This window comes from Leucoraja erinacea, chromosome 7, assembly GCF_028641065.1.
Source record: "Leucoraja erinacea ecotype New England chromosome 7, Leri_hhj_1, whole genome shotgun sequence".
Taxonomy (NCBI): Eukaryota; Metazoa; Chordata; class Chondrichthyes; order Rajiformes; family Rajidae; genus Leucoraja; species Leucoraja erinaceus.
This window is the reverse complement of record NC_073383.1, coordinates 18,371,652-18,395,158: the sequence shown is the minus strand read 5'-3', so window position 1 is coordinate 18,395,158 and position 23,507 is coordinate 18,371,652. Positions and strand designations below refer to the sequence as shown.

Genomic DNA, 23,507 nt, shown 5'->3' with positions numbered 1-23,507 from the left:
AACCAAGAAAGTTGATGAGGGCAGGGCAACAGATAGATATAGTCTACATGGACCAGCAAGGCATTTGATAAGATTCCACATTGTAGGCTGTTCTGGAAGGTTAGATCAAATGTAATCACATTCTCATCCAAATTGTTGCTATATATGACATGGCATCACAGGATGGCACAGTGGCGCAGCATAGCGTTGCTGCCTCACAGCGTCAGTGACCTGGGTTCAATCCTGACTACGGTTGCTATCTGTGTGGAGTTTGTACATTTTCCCTGGGTATTCTCCGGGTTTTCCGATTTCCTCCCACACTCCAAAGGCATACAGGGTAGCAGGTTTGGTAAATTGGCTTCGGTAAAATTAAAAAATTGTGCCTAGTGTGTAGGCTAGTGCTAATTTACGGGGTGATTGCTGGCCGGCGCAGATTCTGTGGGACCGAGGGCCTGTTTCCGCACTGTATCTCTAAATGTCTAAAGTCTAAAATCCAGGGAGAGGATGGATACAAAATTGGTTTAATGGTAGGAAACAGTAGTGATGATGGAAGGTTGTTTTTTTGACTGGAGGCCTGCAACTAGTCTTATGCCTCAGTGTAGGCCCCATTGATGGTTGGCATATTTATCAACAATTTGGATGAGAATGCACAATGTAAGACTAATAAGTTTGAGGATAGAACCAAAATGTGGTACCATAGTGAAGGTGGCTATGAAGAATTACAGTGGAATCTTGATCAGTTGGGAAGTGGGCCATAGCTGGCATATGGAGCTTAAATCAGATAAGTGTGAGGTGTTGCATTTTGAAAAATCAACCCAGGGCAGGATCTTCACTCACTGGTTTGGGTCCTCGGGAATGTTGTAGAACAGAGAGATCCAGGAGTGCTAGTACATACTGTAGTTCCTTGAAAGTGGCATTGCAGGCAGATAGGATTACGATGAAGACTTTTGACCTTCATCAGGCAGGGAAATGACTGTAGAAGTTAGGATCGAGACCCTTCTTCCAAGTCTGAACAAGGGTCTCGACCCGAAACGTCACCTATTCCTTCGCTGCATAGATGCTGCCTCACTGCTGAGTTTCGCCAGCATTTTTGTTTACCTTCGATTTTTCCAGCATCTGCAGTTCTTTCTTAAACATAGAAGTTAGGATGTTATGGTACAGTTGTATGAGACTTTGCTCATGCTGCATTTGTAAGAAGCCTTTAAGCTGGAAGGAGCGCAGAGAAGATATGCGAAGATGTTGCCAGGACATGTGGGCCTGAACTGTGGGGAGAGTTCTGGGCATTGTTCCTTAGAGCACAAGAGGTTCAGGTGATCTTGTAGAGGTATATAAAACCATAAGAGGAACGAGATAGACGATCGCACAGTCCTTTTACTAGTGCTGGGGAATCAAGTACATAGGGCATAGGTTTACGATGAGAAGGGAAAGATTTAATAGAAAAATGAGGGGCAACGTTTTCACAGAGGGTGGCCGGAATATATATCAAACTGCCAGAATAAATAGTTTGAAGCATGTATAATAAGGAGACCCAAGGAGACTAGCTTGGATGAGTTATCTTGGTCAGCATGGGTGTGTTGGGCCAAATGGCCTGTTTCCATGCTCTATGACTGGAAGCATAAAACACTTGAGGGGTAGTGCTGTTTTAACTCCAATAACCGTTCATCATAGTTAGCATGGCAAGTCATTGATTAGTTGGTTCGTTCGTTCCTTTCTAAAATGTTCGGCACGGACTTGTAGGGCCGAGATGGCCTGTTTCCGTGCTGTTATGGTTATATGGTTAATGTTGATGATTGCAGGCTTGAACCTTCCTGTGACCTTTTGCTTTAATTCTTCATCTCAGTTCCACTGTGACCTTTTCATCTGTGATTTTCTGCACTGTTGTAAAAGGGCACAGCAGCAAATATGAGGAACAGTACCTTGTCTTTAGTCTGTGAATGTTATAGACATTTGAACTTCATATTGAATTTGTCAACTCAGAAGCGTTTACTCTGTCAATGACAGAAGTGGACATGTTTGCGCCCCCCCCCCCCATCAACTCTGATTTGCTATTTGCAATGCAACACACTACTTTTTCTCTCTCTCGAAATGCCCCAATCTCTCAGCTTGGCTTTAACCTGTCACTGCTATTTTCTCCCTGAAACTCCTCTGCAACTTAACACAGACCTGTTTTCTCTTCCCCAGTTCTGAAGAGGGGTGATTAACGTAAAGGATTAACTCCGTTTCTCTTTCCACGTGTGACACCTGACCTGCTGAGTGTTTCTGGCATTTTTTTGTTTTCATGAATGCAATGTCTTGTTATCAAAGCTGTTGGTTGACATGTAAGCTGTTCATTTTAGAATTGGTGCTAAATCTGCATTTGTTCAAGATGTGAAACTTGGCTTTGAATTGTGTGATTTGTTATAGGTCCAAAACCCAGAAAATGCAGTCGCAGCTGTGGTTAAGTTGATACCAACGTTGCTTTGTGTAGAGGTTATTCATCAAATTGGCTGCATAGTTGGAAATGCAGTATTTTACAAGGAATGCCTGACAAGTCCTCTGTGTGCCTTGTCAGGTGGACGTTGAAGCTTGGACGGTCACAAATGGGTCATTAAGTTGTAAGGAGTATTACTGATGCGCCTTTGCAAATTCATTAAAATATAAGGTTGTGCATATTCGGAGCACCGTACTGGAAAAGGCACCTCATTTCTTCTTCTTTGCAGGCTAGAGGCCGACCAACTACAAAACCTTCGGAACTTTGTTCGCATGGAGCTGCAGGAGTTGGAACTTCAGTTGGAGGAACGTTTGTTTGCTCTGGAGGAGCAGATCAAAGCCCCGAGCCAGTCTCCTGTATTCAGACCTCCATCGCGTGCCGTGAGTATGATTCACCGCACTTGTCCTTGGGTAAGGACAAGGACAATTAAATTGACTCTTGACTCTTGACTCTTGGGTAACACCGCAAAACAGAAGATTCATTTTATAAACACAAGCAGGCGTTGTTATTGTAAAAAGGATCTTTCTTCTTCCTTGCTAGATTTCCTCCGTCTCCTGGTTTAGCAAAGAAAGAGAGGGTTAGTAGGCACAATCCCAATCCAAGACCAATGATAATTGCAGGCAAAATTGTGCGGAGACTGCCAGCTTGCGGTAGGAATTTGCATTCCTAGGTTAACTTTTAATATGGAGCTGCCAAAGACAATGAGATTTTTAGGTTTGACTTCAACTCCTAGATAATTGAAATATCTGTGCTGAAGTTTTTGAATTGTCTCATTACTGATTCTGATTAACACTCCTACTGTCCGCTGTCTGTCTTTCCCCCCCCCCCCCCCACCTCATGCGCTCTCTGCCCAGCCTTCCCACTGCAGTGCAATTCTTTAGTTTAGTTCAGTTTAATTTAAAGATACAGCATGGAAACAGTGCCCTTCAACCATCTGAGTCCATGCCGACCATCGATCACCTGTACACTAGTTCTATGTTATCCCACTTTTGCTTCCTGTGCACGAGAAACCTGCACGTCTTTAGAATGAGGGAGGAAACCGGAGCACCCGGAGAAAACCCATGCGGTCACTGGGAGAACGTACAAACTCTGCACAGACATCACCCGTAGTCAGGATCAAACTCAGGTCTGCGGAACTGTGTGGCAGCGGTTCTACCACTGCGCCATTCTGCGGCCCATATTTCTGCTCCCGTCATGTGATGTGCTTTTTTTTTTAAACAATTATTAATATGTGACCATCATCAAGTTGCAGCAATTGTAGTAAATGTGGAGATGTTAGTATGATTGTTTATTCTAATGCCACAGGAAGAGATCCATCAGGTCATGTTGAGTACTGGATCTGTGAACCTGCCACAGGTGGATTGGTGATAATGTATTAATTCACTCATTCCATGCCACAGATCCAATCTTGCCAGTGCTATCAGCCAGTGCTGATGCTACCAATAGCTTGTGGTGATGGAGACTGACAGAGTGCCATTGCTATTTAGTGCATCTGCATGTTGTATAATGTGGATGACTATTCTAGGCTTGGGATGCCTTCCTCATGTTGGACAAGTGTCATGACACTTCATGGGGTCTGGAGTCATTTTTGTGGATTCTCAAGAAATCTGCCTCCAACCTGCATGCATTACCCTGCCCCCGATGGGTCTGTCTTACCACTGGACATTGAATACTCATGGATTTTGTGTGTGTTTCGGTGTTATCCAAAGGAATGATTCTCTGAGTACAACCATCAGCCTTCTATCAGGAGGATGTGGTGATCTTATCGAAGTGTATAAAATCATGACAGGAATAGATCGGGTAGATGCACAGAGTCTCTTGCCCAGAGTCAAGGAATCAAGGACCAGAGTATATAGGTTCAAGGTGAAGGGGAAAAGATTTAATTGGAATACGAGGGGTAACTTGTTCACACAAAGGGTGGTGAGTGTATGGATCAAGCTGCCAGAGGAGGTAGTTGGACCTGGGACTATCCCAATGTTTAAGGAACAGTTAGCCAGGGACATGGATAGGACAGGTTTGGAGGGATATGAACCAAATGCAGGGACTAGTGTAGCTGGGACATGTTGGCCAGTGTGGGCAAGTTAGGCCGAACGGCCTGTTTCCACGCTGTATCACTCTGACTACTGCTTGACTAGTCTATGGGGAAACTCTTCCAAATTAGACAACAGTCCCAGATATCTGTGAGGGGGACATCATGGGGAGTGACTTTGCTGCATCCCAATTTGATGCTGGGTGGTCCATTTGGTTTTACTCCTTCTCTGTACTAAAGTGATGATTTTCTGGTTCTTCAGGAGACATTTGTTAATAACGCTGATGCCATGTCTTCCTCCTCTCTCAATGTAATGGAACCGGTAAGTAAGTTGGATTTCTGCTGAATGAAGCACTCTGCTTTGCGCTGTAAAAACCCTATCTCCTTTATGTGCACTAAATATTAACCTAGTTTAAGTGTATTCATCTGCTGCGGTTGGCATCTTATTGCATCTGTAGATTTATAACTTCCTGTGGGCAACACACCAGCTTGCATTTGCTCAATCTATCACCTGTATCACCGAATGTTACAATTTTCCATTGGTCCTCGTGATTGCGTTGACTCAGTCTCCAGAAAATGATGTCAGTCATAGATTCCCAATATCCTTCTATTTCCATTAGTGTTTATTTCATTTAATAGCACCTGGTGAAAGAGCTTTCAAGATATGCAGTGCTGCCTTGTTAATCAATTATTATTAAACCCCTTTTTTCCAAGAGGCAGAAAAGTGCTGAGTTCTATCAATTATTAGTCACATTAACAACTCAGCTGTGTAAGTACTCGTGGACAGTGACAATATAGTTTATTAATCCTAACTGTATCAATAACAAAAGTAATAATCTTCACCTTCCTGTCAGTGAATATAAACCTGATGGTTTTTAATAGCATGTTTTTCCAAAGACTTATTGATCAATCAGTTTGCGTCCATTTTTCACATAAGATATATAACATTTATATTTTCGCTTAGTCACTAATTGGATAGCTCTTTCCAAGAACCAGCACAACAACAATGTTTCCGACAGCTTTAATTTGTGCTGGAAGATTATATAATGCTCTGATGTTGGTAAAACACTTTAGGCTTCAGGTTTTTAATTGTTGAAATAATATTTCTGACCTGAAGTTGTTTGCTGCAATTAATAGGGGATGGATTGCTGACTACACAAGATGTGTAGCATGCTGTAGCTTTTTATCATTCTTGAGTTTTGAATTGCAATTGCAATCTTTTAAGAAATGAGCACAAAGCTGTGAGGAACTGTGGAATAACAAATATTGATGTCACAAAAAGTGAATTTTAAATGAAACCGAGTAAAGCATTATTGAAGGTTACACAAAAAAGTTGGAGAAACTCAGCGGGTGCAGCAGCATCTATGGAGCGAAGGAAATAGGCAACGTTTCGGGCCAAAACCCTTCTGGGTTTCGGCCCGAAACGTTGCCTATTTCCTTCGCTCCATAGATGCTGCTGCACCCGCTGAGTTTCTCCAGCTTTTTTGTGTAACCTTCGATTCTCCAGCATCTGCAGTTCCCTCTTAAACAAAGCATTATTGAAAATTAGTGTCTTTTTTTAATGCTGATGCTCTTGGAAATAAATCCAACACAACATTGAATCAACCTGAAGTTTAATTTATCACACAGTAGGAAGTAGAAACAGCGCTAACATATGTACAATGTTGACAGTGAGCACATGAAAGTTTTAGTTTATTTGTCATAAGGTAATAAAATATAGATATAGCTTTAATAATGGCAATATGTTAAAATATATGTAATGTCGTTATTAAATACCAGCTTTATAATATCAATATCAGCTTTAATAATATCAATATGTATTGTAACCAATAAGCTAAGAGCATTTCTAATATTAGAGGTCATACTGTAGATTCATACTGCACGGTAAAAGTCCCTTCTGACCAAGATTCTGCTTTAACATTAGCCCCACCTGCCTGCCTGTCTGTCTTTGGCCCATATCTCACTAAACCTTTCCGATCCATGTACCTGTTTGAATGTCCTTTAAATGTTGTTTTAATACACGTCTCAACTGCCTCTTCTGGCAACTCATTCCATATACCAATCACCCCTCTGTGTGAAAATGGTGCCCCTCGGGTTCCAATTAAATCTTTTTCCTCTCACCTTAAGCCTATGTGCTCTGGTTCTTGATTTCCCTACTCTGGGTAAAAGACTATTCTACTCTCTCTATTTCCCCTCATGATCTTGTACATCTCTATAAGAGATCCTCCTGCGCTCCAAGGAATAAAGTCCTAGCCTGCTCAACCTCCCCCTATAGCTCAGGCCCTCAATCCTGGCAACATCCTTGTAAATCTTTTCAGCACTCTCTCTCGATTAACAACATCTTTCCTCCAGTATGGTGAACAAAACTGAACACGTTACTCCAAATGTAACCTTGCCAGGGTCTTCTACAACTGGTTTTAATAATTTTCCATTTACTCGCATTACATCTTGTTTCCAAGTATTAATGGCACCCGTCAAACAAAATAAACATAACTCGGCATTAAGTAGACTTGTGTTGCCTCATGACAGGAAGAATATTTAAGTAATATATTAATTTCAGTAAAACCTGTGGATTTATTGCTGGTTGATAAACTGTTTTGACCTTTGGTTGAAATTCAGGTGTCGGAACTTTTGAGGGAGCAGTCATATCTCCGATCTGAACTGAGCTTTTCTGAACATTTGGGTGACGAATACGAGTACCCACACTCCTACTGTGGCCCCTACTCTAACTTGGAGCACGGTTCCCGCTCCTCAAGCCCAGGATGGACGTCTAGGTGTTCAGCACCAGGCTCGTTAAGTCATGGCCCTCCGAGTATACCAAGCACCTCCGCGCCACATGGAAAGCCAGTGAGCCAAGCTACCTCAACTACACCACAGGGCAAACAAGTGTATCGCTCTTCTGTTCTGATGACTCCCTCGGCACCATCACGAGCTCCCCAGAGAGAGGCGTTTACAGAAACTATGCCATCATCCGGAGTTGTAGATCAACATCCAATAAGCCAGACATCTGAACCAACTGGAGCTACAGCAGCCTCTCCATCTAGAGGAGCAAGAAGTCATCTCATGGAGCATCCCGATTACCACAGTGTTCTCCAGGAGGTTAGTATTCATTTATACAAAGCCTTGCTGCATCGCAAGAGGCTCCCTGAAATTCTAAAGGTGCCTCTCATTGTGAATCACTTGCATTATAAATCACTGAGTGTTGCACAGAGGACACCAGCAATCGGGTTAAATACGGTAAACGGTTGTGAAACAAGTCACCTCTCTAAGATGATCATACAAAGCACCGGCCTCCATCGCTGGTCAAGAATGAGATTTCGACCGTTTTTGTTTGCTTTTTCATAAAATATGCAAAAGTGCAAGGGTCACAATGAGGTAGGTTTGGAGATAGGGATGACACCCTTAGCTTTTGGGTAATCTCATAACAGCAGGGGAAGGGCCGTTACTGATTCTTGTGGTAAATTGAGTTGTGACTTTGAGGAAAAACCAAGCTGGCGTGGCTCCAGTGTATTTTGACTTGCATTTCCTGTTCAATTTTTACATGAAAAGTTAAAATGACTGATGTAATATTAGCTAATTTTGAGGAAATATACTACTATAGACAGTCCGTGATCAAGCTCGTAGGATATCTACTTCAAGGGAATTTGATTGCAGTTTGCTGGGATAAATACAGGGTCATGTGATTTAGTGAACTTAATTGCTGTATATTCCAGTAGTAACTTTGCATGTTAATAATAAGGTGAATGCAGAATGGTTAATGTAAGGTTCTTACACCTACTGGCACTGCCCAAAGGACAATACTGTCTGGACTGAGAATAGCTATCTGTCTTCACCGAATTACAGAAATGTTTAGTGATGTCGATAAGATGGAGAAAAATAGGGGGCTTTCAGGAATGTTATAGCCTTATGCGAATCGAGTGAGGATGCAGTACCACTGATGGAATTTTCTTTTTGTCCCCATCAGATAAAGGAATCAATTGTTGGAGAAATAAGACGAGAAATTATGGATGGGCTTCTTGCTGCAATATCACCATCTGGCAAAGATACCAGACATAAAGAGTAGCTGTAACTACAGTGAGTAACTAGTACTACAGGTACACCATCAATATTCTGGCACCCTTGATTCCAGAGCCTTGCTGGATTATCCATTTTGCTGGACCAACAGAGAGCACATAGAAACATAGAAAATAGGTGCAGGAGTAGGCCATTCGGCCCTTCGAGCCTGCACCGCCATTCAATATGATCATGGCTGATCATCCAACTCGGTATCCCATCCCTGCCTTCTCTTCATACCCCCTGATCCCTTTAGCCACAAGGGCCACATCTAACTCCCTCTTAAATATAGCCAATGAACTGGCCTCAACTACCTTCTGTGGCAGAGAGTTCCAGAGATTCACCACTCTCTGTATGAAAAATGTTTTTCTCATCTCGGTCCTAAAAGACTTCCCTCTTATCCTTAAACTGTGACCCCTAGTTCATAATAATAACTCAACCACAAACCTGTGACCTGCTAATTATACCCGTCCTCCATAAAGCACCATGAACTGCTAGAAATGTAAATAAAGATATACCAATTAACAAATAAGTAAACAATTAACTGCTTCAGGATGGAGGCGCGTTCTAAAGGAGCGTACACCACACACAATGCTCTCATCATTTTGTCCGATTAAAGCAGGTGCCGAACCATCCATTGCCAGAAAATCAGCGGTGTACCTGTAATAACAAATCAGTTCTGTTGAAAGATGATGGAAACCTGATGTAAATGCACAATGTTTTGGAAATACACTGCTGGTCATTTAACATATGGAGGAGAATTTTTTTCAATTAATAATTTAAATTTCTTAAATCTTAATAAATTAAGATATGTAATTTAGATAATGCTTGTTCATTTCTAGGTGTATCTTGTTAATATTTTGGGTTAACAATCTTTTTTTTTGTCCAGATTAGAAATTAAGTATTGAAAGAGTGTGGTTGGTTAGGTCTGTCAATATTTTCACTGGTAGATATCTGCCACACACAACATATTGGGTCTAAGTTTGTGGAACAATGCCAGCAGTTCCACCTGTACTGGATTGGGCTCCTCACCGAGTCTCACAGTAAAAAAACTTGTGCCAAGTTAGATCTTGTGCAAGAACAAAGGTACCTTGCAAAGTACCGCAGGAAATATATAATTGACATTTAATCAAAGTATTTACATTTAGTTTTAAGGTTGCTATTTCTCCATAAATATCGTAACCATTTCTAATTTAATTAATTTGGATATTTTTATTGAATCGCTTTTGGACTTTAGAGTAAGTCAGCTATATTCAAAGTGTTTAGCAAACGTGAGAGCCATCTGGACCGATTGAGCGGCTTAACCAGCCAGCAAAGATTTTGTTAATATTATGGAACTGCAGATTAGCTGTTTTATACCAAAAAAAAGAAATTTGAAACCTTTGAGATAGACACATAGAAACATAGAAATTAGGTGCAGGAGTAGGCCATTCGGCCCTTCGAGCCTGCACCGCCATTCAATATGATCATGGCTGATCATCCAACTCAGTATCCCGTACCTGCCTTCTCTCCATACCCCCTGATCCCCTTAGCCACAAGGGCCACATCTAACTCCCTCTTAAATATAGCCAATGAACTGGCCTCAACTACCCTGTGGGCGAAGAGAGTTCCAGAGATTCACCACTCTCTGCGTGAAAAAAGTTCTTCTCATCTCGGTTTTAAAGGATTTCCCCTTTATCCTTAAGCTGTGACCCCTTGTCCTGGACTTCCCTAACATCGGGCACAATCTTCCTGCATCTAGCCTGTCCAACCCCTTAAGAATTTTGTAAGTTTCTATAAGATCCCCTCTCAATCTTCTAAATTCTAGAGATAATAAACCAAGTCTATCCAGTCTTTCTTCATGAGACAGTCCTGACATCCCAGGAATCAGTCTGGTGAACCGTCTCTGCACTCCCTCTATGGCAATAATGTCCTTCCTCAGATTTGGAGACCAAAACTGTACACAATACACAGAATGCTGGAGTAACTCAGTGGGTCAAGCAGCATCTTGCCAGAAAATTTATAGGTGATTCAACAGGTTGAGTCTCTTCTTCAGACAGATAAGAAAAAATCAAAGATTGTTTTCTGAGCTGTTTCATGGGCAGGGCTTGTTCTGGTTACAAATTTGTCAGTAATTTTACAGAATTTGTTGCTTCAGTAGGCTGGGTTGCCAATTAACATAAAGTGATACCATCAGGACCATTAAAAATAAAAGAGTGGATAAATAACTGGTGAGAGATTGCAAGGTGGTGGCGTTCAAAGGAACAATGTGTTCTTGTCCATGAGTCACTGAAAGTTGATGTGCAGGTACAGAAGGTAATTGGAAAATCAAATTGTATGCTGGCCTGTTCTGTAGAAGATTTTATTACAAGAGTAAATGCATCATACCACGACGCTAGTGAGACTACCTGGAATATTATGTAGAGATCTGATTTACTAGATAATGAGCAATATACCCATGATGGAGGAAGAGTAATGAAGATTCACTAGATTGGTTTCCAGAATGTAGGTTTGTTGCGTAGCTGACGCATACTGGGCCAACACTCATCAAAATGCTGAAGAATGATCGACTTGAAACATACACATTTCTCAGAGGTTAGACAGGGTAGGTTGCCAGAAAACGTTCCCCCTGGTTGGGTTTCCTATAACCAGGGGTCACTGTCTCAAAATAAAGAAACTGGTACTCCCTCATCCAGAGCCAAGAGAATCTTTGGAATTGTCTTCTTAAGAAGACTGTGGCAGTCCAGAGCTGAATATATTCAAGACTGATGGATAGATTTTTAGATATGGTCTCGGAGCTGAATCTGCCTTGTGCCCTGTCCTGCCGCTTCTCAGGATGGGTGTAGAGAGATCACTTACCAGTTGACAACTGGAGAACTCAAGTCTGGCCATATGGTTCAGGTAGGCAGTAACTTTGGCAAAATCCAGTGGATGGGGTAGCTACCTGATCTGTTTGGGTGTTCCAGTAAGGTCTGTTGTACTACTACAGAAACCAGTTGAAGACGAGTCATTAAATATATTCAAAAGGGTGTTAGACTCTTGGAGCAAGAGTCCAACAAGGGACATAGGATGAAATCTGGGACACGATACTGAATTTAGGTGATCAGCCATGGTATTAAATAGTGGAGCATGCATGAGGTGCTGAATTGTCTACACCTGTTTCTGCTTTCTGTTCCAATGTTTTTATTTTGGATTTGCAACTTTCGTAAGATTTACTTTTTCAGAGCAGTTGGAGAACTAATGTCAGGTCTAGCAAGACAATCCATTAACGAGGGGGCATTTTGATAATGTTATAGATGTTAGAACAATATTGAAGAATTAAATGAATGCAACCGTAACTCTTGATTTAAAAAAAAAATACTTGAACAGTGGAAAATGAACCAGCATAATTATTGGTGTGAAGTGAAATGTTTACTCAGTCTATCTTCGGAGAATGAAAGATGAATTCATGGACCATGAGCTATGATTCATAAAATTAGGAGGTTCAGTTGCCTTAGTTCAATCAAAACAGAAGCCATTTGGTTTCTACAAATTGGACAGTGACAAGATCTGGTCCCAGTGTGGATAAAATGGAGTTACGGTAGAAGATTGCCAGAGATATGATGAATGGCAAACGATGGTGCCGACATGATGGCCTGAAGATCTATTCCTGCTCCGTGTTATGATTTATTAAATGTTCGCACTCTTGTCTGGTACATGGGCTTGATATTAGATATGTAGAAACGGGATTTTGAGTCTCAACAGCCTTATAACTAAGATATTGGATTCCAATTTGTAATCAGTTATGGACTGTACTAATTGAGTAAATGCTTATATATTGACTACTTACGATTTTCAGTTTTGAATTTCAACGATTCTGTCTGTCACTATTTTCAGGGCTGAACTGGTTTCAGAAGAGTTTCCCCTTGGCACAACATAATATTTATTTGTGTAAGAAGGAACTGCAGATGCTGATTTAAACTGAAGACAGACACAAAAAGCTGGAGTAACTCAGCGGGACAGCAGCATCTCTGGAGAGAAGGAATGGGTGACATTTCGGGTCGAGACCCTTCTTCAAATATTTCTTTGGTTTACTGGCTTCTAATTGCTTATGCTGGTGGAAATTGCCTTTCAAATGCATCCTGCTCGGACTTCCAATGCTGTAGGAGGCACTGTTAATTCACTGATGGGTTGTCTCTTATCTAGTGAGCTTTCACACCTTCTCTTAAATGTACTTTGTATCTTAATAATTTGTATCATCTAACTGTCTTACAAATGGTTAACTTGTCTAATAGTCAGACATTGTATGTAAAAACTTAAATGTATTCTACTGTTAATGGCCTACTGATGGGGACTTAACACATACTGCATGTGGTAATGTTAAAACTTGAAATCCCACTTTTACTTAAAGTTGGTTACGTGTGCTGTAACCCTTGCACGGATGTTTATTGAACGTTTTCTTCTAAAACACTGACCTCTATGAGGTACCTCCTGTGCAATAACTATCAGATGGCAAATTTGAACAGACTAATGAATCGTTACTACTGTTTATAATCACAACGCTCTTTAATATCTGTGAAATATTTAGTCTACTACATTTTACGAAGAGAAAAAGTATTTTGTCATTATGTTTTTTTGAAAAAGTGACAATTTAAAGGATGAGGAAACATCTATCTGAATGCCACAAACAGGTTTAGGGGTGGTCTTACACTGTATTTTATAAATATTTAATTCAATTGATGATTTTGAATTTATTTGGTAATTTTGAATAGGATGCAGTCGTGGTTGGGATTGAGAACTACTTAAGTACCTAAAGCAATGTTCTAAATTTGTACTTGATATATATGCAATCCATATATTTACTAAAATGGTTCTCCTGTTATGGATGATATGCTGAAGAAGATTGTATAATTGTTTAACTTGGGATGCATGTGGAATATTATTGAAATCACTAATAAATATTTATTTTAAATATAAAAGGGTGTTTCTGGCTGTAGGTTTGTCTGAAAAATCCAATCTGTTCTTCACAACCTATTATGTGGCCTTTCCAAACTAGTTTATCACTTCCAGGCATGAGAGCACTTTGAGCGCCAAGCTTCAAGGGAGAGAAAGGTGACAGGGAAATGCGATTCAAATGATTTAGTATTCTAATGCTGTCATCTCAGTTTTCTCTAAGGACCATCCAAATGTCAACTGGAGATTGTCATTTAATGACATTTCTGCAGTCAAGAATCCTCTGCCAACATTCTGGTTGTCATTACAGAGCAGAAGCTCAATGCCAAAGGGGTGCAGCTGATAGGATGCGACGTTACAGTGAATGATTCACTTCTGGCTTCCCATGTCTTTCTAGCAGCTGAAGAACGTAGTTTGGAAGCATGATGAATGCTCTCACGTGCTTGGATGATCTCAATCGTAGCAGCATTCAAGAAATCTGCCACCATTCAGAACTTAGCAAAGTACTTCAAAACCCAATGCTGGGGGAACTCAGCTGGTGTGGCAGCCTCTGGTGAGGGAAGGTACAGGTGATGTTTCAAGTTGTTTCAAGTTTCAATTTGGGACCCTTCTTTGGACTGATAGGAGCAGGGAGGAGAAATGGAAAAGAGGGGGGGGGGGGGGGTGTTGGGTGCAGGACAATGCTTGGCAAGTGATAGGCAGATGCTGATGTTGGTGCTAAAATAGGGGGGAGTAAGTAGGGTTGCCAACTGCCCCGTATTAGTTGGGACATCCTGTTTTTTGGGCTAAACTGGTTTGTCCCGTATTTGACTGCTACTACTCGGGTCGCGGGGACTGTCGGATCGGAGCTCCGTGCCCGGCCCCGCCTCACCAGTCCCGATGGAGTGCAGCAGCATCGCGCCCGTGGGCCCCGTCGGTCAGCAGCCCGGCCAGCTGTCCTTCGCTTACCGCCGACACCACCACCCCTCCTTCTCATGGCCGATCATGAGTTGGATGGGACGCTGGAATTTGCGCGCGGTGTCGCGTGTGCCAAAACTCCTCAGCTGGCCCGCTGGCTGGGCTTTGTGTGCAGTCCAGCACCCGGGCCAACTCGTCATTCACCCAGCCATGGCTGAGTCAGTCAACGAATTTCCATTGGAAATTTGTCCCTTATTTTGACGTTTTGTCCCTGATTTGGGAGTGAGGAAGTTGGCAACCCTAGGTGTAAGTGACACAAGATTGAAGGTGACAAGAAGATGTCAAATAGGTGTCAAATAATGAGGGAGGGAAGGAATGAAATGTATGGTCAAATGGAGGGATGTGGGTTGAAGGAGAGGCGGGGGGGGGGGGGGGGGGGGGGATAAAAGAGAAATAAGGGATTTGGAGATCTTCATGCGATAGGAGCAGAATTAGGCTATTCGGCCCATCAAGGCTACTCCGCCATTCGCTGAATAGTCTAATTCTACTATCGTATGACCTGATGATCTTAAAGGGGAGACAAGTTGAAGAGCCCATAGCTCTGATATGATTGCAGGTGTGTTAAGATCAGTGTGTTAATTGTTTGAGATAGAATTGTGTTCTTTTTATTGGAGGAGCTTAGTTGTATTGGGTAAATGACTTGAATTAGCCTAACTGTAGTTCAGTGCAGTTGAAATGGGTGAAATTGGGCAAAGCTGTGCGAGGGAAGGTCATCGAGAATAAGATTCTAAAGAAGCAAAAACTAAATGGATAGATTCCGTTCAATGATAATGATTCAATGATACTTTATTGTTACATGTACCGAGGTACAGTGAAATGCTTTGTTTTGCATACAACCCAGTAAAATAATTTAGCAGAACACTCCTAGGCAGTTGGTTTTGCGTTCGAACCGTTTCAGCTGGACTGAAAGGGATGGGGGGGGGGGGGGGGGGGGGGGAGATAGGGCAAGACGTGGCAAGGGATAAGAGGATGCAGGTGAGGAGAGGTAGATGGTCTAGTGGGAAAGAGGGGTGATGATAGTGGTTGGGTTATGACTGGAGGTAGTAACAAGGGGCTATAGGTGATGGAACCAGATGGGAATATTCGACGGGTGGTGCTGCGAGCCGGCAGCCTTGCCAACAGCTGTTCGTCCTTTCCCCTTCTTTTGTTTTTATATGTCTAAAAGTGTGTGTTTAGTGAGTGGGGGGGGGCTGAAATTGGGTAAAACGTTTTTAATCACTTACCTCGGTGGAATGCGACTTTTCTCCTAGTTGCCTCCCTCGTGGCCTAACAGCTTGGATTGCAGTTGGGTCCAGAGCTTCAGCAGCGGGCGCAGCGCGGGCTTTCCATCGTTGAGCCGGACCATCCCTTGCCAGGGGTCGCTAGATGAAGTGCCCCAATCACTGGCCCGTGGACTGTGACATCCTAAAGCCTCGTTCTGTGGAGCTTCTAGCCGTTGGCACGGCGTGGACTTTCCATCGCAGAACGGGCGAGCCTTTGTCGGAGGTCGCTAGAAGAAGTGTTCCGACCGCCGGCCTGCGGCCTATAACATATTGAAGCCGCGGTCTGCGGAGCTTCTAGCTGCGGGCGCGGTGTGGACTTTAAGAGCTCCGACCGCTGGCCTGCGGCCTGTAACATCGTGAAGCCCCGGTCTCCGGTAAGAAGCGGCCGATTCGGAACCTCCCAGCGCGGAGTGTCCGTCCATCCCGACGTCGGAGTTTTGAGCATCCCGACGAGAGGGCCTGTACATCAGGCCATCCGTAGCGGTAACTGCGGAGGGTTCGTGGCCCCAACCACGGATAAACAAAGGAGGAGGACAGACAAAGTTATTGCCTTCCACCACAGTGAAGAATGTTGATTCCACTGTGGCGGATGTTCATGTTGTATTCTATTGTGTATTGTGCTCTTTTGTTTGTATGGCTGCATGGTAAATCAAATTCCACTGTACCTTAACTGGTGCATGTGGCAATAAATGTGAAGTTGACTTGACTCGAAAAAAATGGACTAAATAAAGGGGGTGGTGTGGGCAAAAGCGAACAGTGGAGGAATGGGACCTGATAGGAGTGTGTGGGTTATGGGCTGATGGAGTAGGTGGGGAAGAAGCTGGGGCAGAGGGAATGGGATGTTTGTGGGAAAGAAGGGTCTGGGTGGATAAGGTAGAAGCAGAGGGGGGCTGTTGGGAAGCAGGTTGCCTGAAATTGGCAAATTCAATGTTCATGCTGATGGGTTGTATTCTACATGGACAGACCATGCAGTGCTAGTCCTCGAGTTTACACACATAATGCTGTGTTCAGATTACTTCCCATATTCACCTGCACAACTCTAAAATAACTGAAGGGCCTGTCCACTTAGGCGTCATTTACGCGTCATCATTTACGCATCACAACGCACAACGCACACGTGATGTGCGCACACGGTGCGTGGTGACGTAGGCAGTCGCGCTCGACGCCCCAGGCTTTTGGGATTCACAAAATCTTTGCACGCCATCTGCGTGGCGTGCAACTGACACCCATAGGACAGGCCCTTAAGTATCCTTGAATGATTTTGGGTTGTCTTAATGAAGCAAAACGTATTCTCTAAATCCTAGTTCTTTAAACCAAGCTATTCATTGCCGATACCACCGAGTCTATGGGAGAGCCCTATAGTAAATTTATTTGCTAACTATTTTCTAATTTTAATTATTGTTTGTTAAAAAAAGCTGGACATTCGAGGAAATCCATGCACATCAAAACTAAAAGATATCTTTATTTTTTCCATTAATAAAACTCCATGTCAGCACAAGTATCCTCATTTCTAAAGGAACTTTTCCTGGTGACTGATATTAACTCTCCAAAAAATGAGTTTAGAAGGCTGTAGAATAAAGCTATTGACCATTAATGAGCCAAAAACAGAACCATAGCTCATTCAGAGTAGGCGGAAACATTTCCGGTTTTAAAAATTCAATTTAAAGACATATTAACTGCAGACGTGGGACTATTAAGAGTAAATGATTGCCCCTTAGGTTAGATGAATGACCTCATGTGCAGCAATTACTATACACAAGAGAACACTTCTCTAACCTGAGGGCCAATCCTGTGGCCTTTGGAGGAACCTTGCAACTACAATAATCAATTGCAGTCAGTATGTATATTCTATGTGATGATGATTAATGATGAGGTTTTGCTTTTCCAAGATGGTTACTGGAAAGGATGGAGGATATGTGACATAAATGATATCTCCAATTTTTTTTCCCTGGGTAAGTAGACATGCTTTTAATCTGATGGGTTTTGCATCGATGATGCACACATCACTTGCAACAAGCTGGATCAGGTGTGAGCATCTGCTGATCTAAACATTGCCTGCTAATCACGTAAGTCTCAACCATTAATAACTCTGTGGCTGGTGTCGGTGAGGACTTCTGAAACTCAAAATGGTGGACGGCTGTCAGGCTGATTCTGCTTCTGTGCTTGGTTCTGAACTCTGGGTTACAGATGGAGGGAAATTGCAGCAGGAAACCTCTTGCGCAATTTACACTCAAGGCAGCACCTGCTGTAATGAAACAAAGTCGCAATTGAAAATTTGTTTTTGATTGAAAAGGCTTTACCTGGAAGATTTTTTCTTGACTCCAACTGTTTCAATAGTAACGACTTCCCAGCACCAAACTTTCATAGTTTAACGCAAGTTCAAGAATCAAATCCAGAGTGTTTAACTATCATATGTGCAGGGAGGTAAACAATAAAATTCTTACTCACTGCAGCTATATAGGCTCATTAATAGAATAATACAATTATTAGTTGCACTAGATAACTAGACCAATAGTGCAAGGCGACCTATACAAAGTCCATAGTGTGTAGGAAGGAACTGCAGATGCTGGTTTAAGCCAAAGATAGACACAAAAAGCTGGAGTACATCAGCACTCTGGAGAGAAGCAATGGGTGACGTTTCGGGTTGAGACCTTTCTTCAGACGAAGTCAGGGGAAAGAGAAATAAGAGGTCATGTGGAGAGATAAAGATCAATGAATGAAAGATATACAAAAAAGTTATGAGAAAGGAAACAAGCTATTGTTAGCTGTTTGTTGGGTGAAAACGAGAAGCTGGTGTGATGGGGGGGGGGGGGGGGGGGGGGAGAGTGAGAGATGGGGAGTAGTGGGGGGGGGGGAAACATTGTCTTTTTTGGTTTATTTAGTTTTATGTCCTAATTTAGTTTTCATTTTCCTCCTAATCTTGGCACCCCTTGTAATTCAATTTCATTCATCTTGTTTTTTTGGATAGCAGAATGTTCCAGTTTTAAAATAGCTTGTATATCAAAACAGAGGCATTAATTCAGACAGTGTAACCAATCAGAATAGTATGTTGTTGCTGAGCTAGGGTTGTGCAGAGTGGTTCAGGGACCTCATAGTTGACGAGAAGAAGATGTTTTTGTTCCTGGAGCTAATAGTTCTCAGGATCTTGTACTTTCTTGCTGATGGTAACAATAAGAAGAGAACATGGCCGGGAGTTGAAGGATGTTGCAAATATAAGTCAGAAAACACAAGGGGAATGGATAGGGTGAATGCAGAGACTCTTTTATCCAGTGAAGGGGAATCATAAAGTGAGGACATAAGTTTAAGGTGCGAGGGGCAAGATTTAATTGAAACCTGAGGGGTAACTTTTTCCACACAGAGGGTGGTTGGGTATATGGAATGAGCTGCCAGAGGAGTCAGTTGAAGCGGGTACTATAGCAGCAGAAATACAAGTGAATGGCAATGTGCTTTAGTGCAATGTAGAGAGAATATTGCAGAACAATTCAAGAATAACACTGGCCTGAAGACCTATTTGAACTGGGTGAAGTAAATCTGATTTGGAAATATGGAACTGGCATTGTGAAAACTTTTCTATCCAAAAGTCCCTGACTTATTTATGGTAACACAAAATTCAAAAAATACTTCCTACAGTGTCTTTATTCATGTTAGCTGGTATATTGCATAATCTTTCTTATTTTTCTTTCTTTGTGGAATTATATTACTAGAACATATTTTTGGTGAGTAAAATTGTCGGTTTATTTTTGGTTTATTGAGTTCTTTAAAGACATCTTTAGTTTTCATTTTCCTCCTAATCTCAGCAACCCCCCCTTATATTTTAATCTCGTTCATTTAACATTTTGGAGAGCAGAATGTTCCAGTTTTAAAAATAGCTTATTTATGGAAACAGAGGCATTAATTCAGACAGTGTTAACCAATCAGCATTTAAGTAAAGTAGAATCCAGGCAAAATCTTTGCAAGCATATGTATAAAGTTTAGCTGTCTAACTGCAGCTGCAATAAGTTTTGAGATTGGTAATTAGGATTTACTGATAGTTAAAAATCTGCTGTCAAATTTGGAGATGTCTGTAAATCACAATCAATCACAATCACAATAATACTTTTATTAGCCAAGTATGCAACATGTTTTGCAACATACGAGGAATTTCATTTGCCAAGGCAGTCATACAAATAAAAGCAAAGGAACACACAAAACAGATTTTGGCATAAATATCCACCACAGTGACTCTTCCCTTCATTGTTCTCCCGCGGTCGGGGGCCTCGAGCCCTCCATTGACGGGACGATCTTGACTCCCATAGTCAAGATCGGCTCCCCTGACCCCCACCCCCTCCCCCCACATAAAACAAACTGGAGAACATTTACGCAATCTTTTAACGCACACTAAAAGTTAAAAAAAAGATGAATAAACAGACAGACTTGGCGGGGCTGCCAATCGTGCGGCGCCCCTTGTGGTATCCCTGTGACCTGGATGTACGATGGATCGGTGCATGCGTGCTATAGTTACTAAGCTGAATAAACATGATGCACAATTCCCAGAAGCTCTCCATGCGTCTTTGGTCCCTTTGACCCATTGTGCTTGCCAGCGAAGACCTAGCTGTGATAATCCTGCCCACAGGCTACCGAGCCACAGCATTTCCAGAAATTTCAAATTTTGATTCATATACCTGACAAATCAGTTATGAACATTTAAAGGACTAATCCTACCTGAATAGAAAACAAAACTAACTTAATGCTAAGTAAGTAGACTTACCACGCCCTCCATAATGTTCCCGGGACAAAGACCCATCATTTATATATTTGCCTCTGTACTCCACAATTTGAGATTTGTAATAGGAAAAAATCAAGTGTGGTTAAAGTGCACATTGTCAGATTTTATTAAAGGCCATTTTAAAGGGCAGATAAATAAATGAATAGTCTTTGTATCAAACATTATGGAGGGCACTGTACCTATGAGCTGTTGGCGTTGATAACCACAGTGGAAGCCTGAGATACCAGGACTGTTGCTACTCCTGAGTGAGAACCACCAAGCCTGGGTACTGGAGACAACACCTCCCAAATTTCTGCCTGGGATCAGGGAACAGCTCAGCCTGACAGGGTTCCGGACAACTTCCTCGGGCCACCGAGAGAACAAAGGGTGTCCAGCATGAGGGGGGCACCAAGAATAGAGGGGGACCCTTTGCATAGTTGTGTAGGCAAAATAAAGAATCTCACTGTGACATGTCACGTAATAATGAAATTTCTTTCATTCATTCAGTCTGGCAAAACCCTCATGCAGAAGAGCAAGAAGATATGATGCCACCAGATTACCAACTTCAGTCAAGGGTGCTCGGATCAGGAAACTCCCAATGGCTTTGGCAGTGAGTGATTTACATCAGAAAAGTCCGTGTGAATTGGAGGCTGCGCCCTGTGAACTAAACAGGCATTGAAAAATGGAAAAACGTCTGGCGTGACTTCAGGTTTGGTTGGAACACCACCGGATGAAAATAGCTTTTTTTAAAAATATTTAGAGACACGGCATCGAAGCAGCCCCTTCGCCCCACTGAGTACACGCCAACCAGTGATCACCCCGTACACTAAAACTATCCTACACACTAGGGACAATTTACAATTTTACCAAAGCCAATTAACCTACAAACCAGTCTGTCTTTAGAATGTGGGAGGCAACCGGAACACCCGAAGGAAACCCACGCAGTCATAGGGAGAACGTTGAAACTACGCACAGACTGTACCCGTAGTTAGGATCGAACCCAGGTCTCTGCTGCTGTAAAGGGCCTGTTCCACTTTCACGAGGTAATTCATGAATTCTCCCGAGTTTTCCCCTTGATTCAAACTCGCAGAATGTCCGTAATGAGTCCATAGGAGGTAGTAGGAGGTCGTAGATATATATATTGTAGCGGCTCATTAAGCTAGCCGTAGGTTCTCGTGGCATCAGGTAAGTCGGGATGTTTTTTCCAGCCCGATAAAAAATGTTCACGAATAAAAAAAATGGTTGGAATGAAAGAAATTGCAACTTTTTACTCGTAAGGAGGGCATCGAAATAGTTGTGGGAATTCGTAGACATACTCGTAGGAGTTTGTGAACACAGTCATGGAAGGTCGTAAGAGTTTGTAGATTACCACGATCTAGATTTTTTTTTTAGGTTCTTTCAACTCGTCGGAAGTTTGGAATTAAGTCGTGAAAGTGGGACAGGCCCTTAAGGCAGCACCTCTACCGCTGTGCCACTGTGACGCCCCTTTGTCAATGAACCACTGTGGAGATGAGTATTGCATGGGTGCTCAGATTTAGCAATGAAACGTTGATTTCAAACTATTTGGTTACATTACAGAACAACACCATATTCCACAACAGACTAATAACTCCAAACATCAATGAGCTAAGCTCACAAAATCTTCAGAGGTGAGTGAATGGGAAGCAGGTGAGAGAGAACAACAATATGGCAGAACCTGTGGAGAGAAACAATTATATCATTACGTCTGAAGAAGGGTCCCAACCAGAAACGTCACCCAACCTTTTTCTCTGGTGATGCTGCCTGTCCCGTTGAGTTACCCCAGTATTTTGTGTCTATCTCCAAATATAATTGAGTTTGTGTTTACTTCACTGAACAAACCTGACACTGGGATGTGGGATATTGGACTAGTGGTTGAAGTCTGCAGTACAAATTGATATCTTGTGAAAGCAGGAGCTAGAGTTGGAGGAGTCCATGTGAGTCGTTTAATTTCTTCAAGAGATGGATCTAAGAGCTGAATGAGGTTGATTCATTGGAAGCTGCAGGAGAAATGACACAATTGGATTGTGAAGTGACACCTTTCTTTAAGTCAAAAGGTAATGCCCTGGACACAAGTCTCTGTGAGGAGAACTCGGAAAACCTGTGGATAGGTTAAACCCTATATCCCAAGGTGGCGTAACAATCAAGGTAGTCGGAGATGAAACGCAACCTACTGCCACTTGCATACTCTTTAGCGAGGCAGCCAAATACAAAGGGGGACCCGGTTTTGGGGGGGGGGGTGGGGGGGTGGGCTGTGAACTAATGGGGACCTGACAGGGTAGGAGGGGGTTAGGAACTCTGAGAACGAAGTGGAACCAACAAGGCTGTAATGAGGAGGTTGAAGGAGCACCTCGACCAGAATCGTCACACATTCCTTTATCTCCAGAGGTGCTGCCTGTCCCGCTGAGTTACTCCAGCATTTTGTGTCATGACTCTAATAAGTGCTTTTTGTCATTCTGTCGGCTCCCGAAGTGCGGTGACTCTCTTGTGTACTTTGTGTATTGAAAGCAAAAAAGACAGAAGTTCACTGAACTTTGGTTTATGTGACAGTAAAGTTGAATCTTTGAATCTTTGAATTGAACCTTCTCGTTGGTCAACTTGCATGTGAAGTCTCGGCGGTGCCCCATGACGTAGCTCTCCATGGTGACAAGGCTTTGCGGGCATAACTAATATTATGTGGTAAGGCAAAACTAGTCCTAAGCACAGAAACTTGAATGCTCCTCTCCAAAGACTGTTTCCCAATGCCTCTGACATTCATAAATAATTATAAATATACAAAAACAATAAATAATCTAATAATTTTGTACTAATTAAAAAAAAACTAAATGTTGAAACAATCCAGATCGAAACCACTTCAAACATTTAACGCAATTGGTTAAAAAAGTAAGATACTAAATATATTTTTCCATCTGCCTCTTCTCACCAAACAAATGTGTCGAGATGCTGTGGTAGACACAATATGCTGGAGTAACTCAGCGGGACAGACAGCATCTCTGGAGAAAAGGAATGGGTGATGTTTCGGGTCGAGACTCTTCTTCAGACTGAAGAGAGGCTGTCCCTGCACCAGACTCAATTGCAGTGAAA

The 23,507-nt window shown here is 42.3% G+C and overlaps 1 protein-coding gene across 4 annotated transcripts in view; it reads left to right on the top strand.

Annotated features, from left to right (window-relative positions):
• itprid2 (ITPR interacting domain containing 2) overlaps positions 1 to 13,481 on the top strand; it is a 140,869-nt gene extending 127,388 nt beyond the window's left edge. For all 4 annotated transcript variants that reach the window (XM_055637860.1, XM_055637862.1, XM_055637861.1 and 1 more), the window contains 5 exons: positions 2,679 to 2,829; positions 4,741 to 4,800; positions 7,098 to 7,577; positions 8,443 to 8,552; positions 12,387 to 13,481. In XM_055637860.1, the coding sequence (XP_055493835.1) occupies positions 2,679 to 2,829; positions 4,741 to 4,800; positions 7,098 to 7,577; positions 8,443 to 8,541 (790 nt within the window). In that variant the 3' untranslated portion in view covers positions 8,542 to 8,552; positions 12,387 to 13,481. The remainder of the gene's footprint in view (positions 1 to 2,678; positions 2,830 to 4,740; positions 4,801 to 7,097; positions 7,578 to 8,442; positions 8,553 to 12,386) is intronic.
• Positions 13,482 to 23,507: the final 10,026 nt, after the last annotated feature.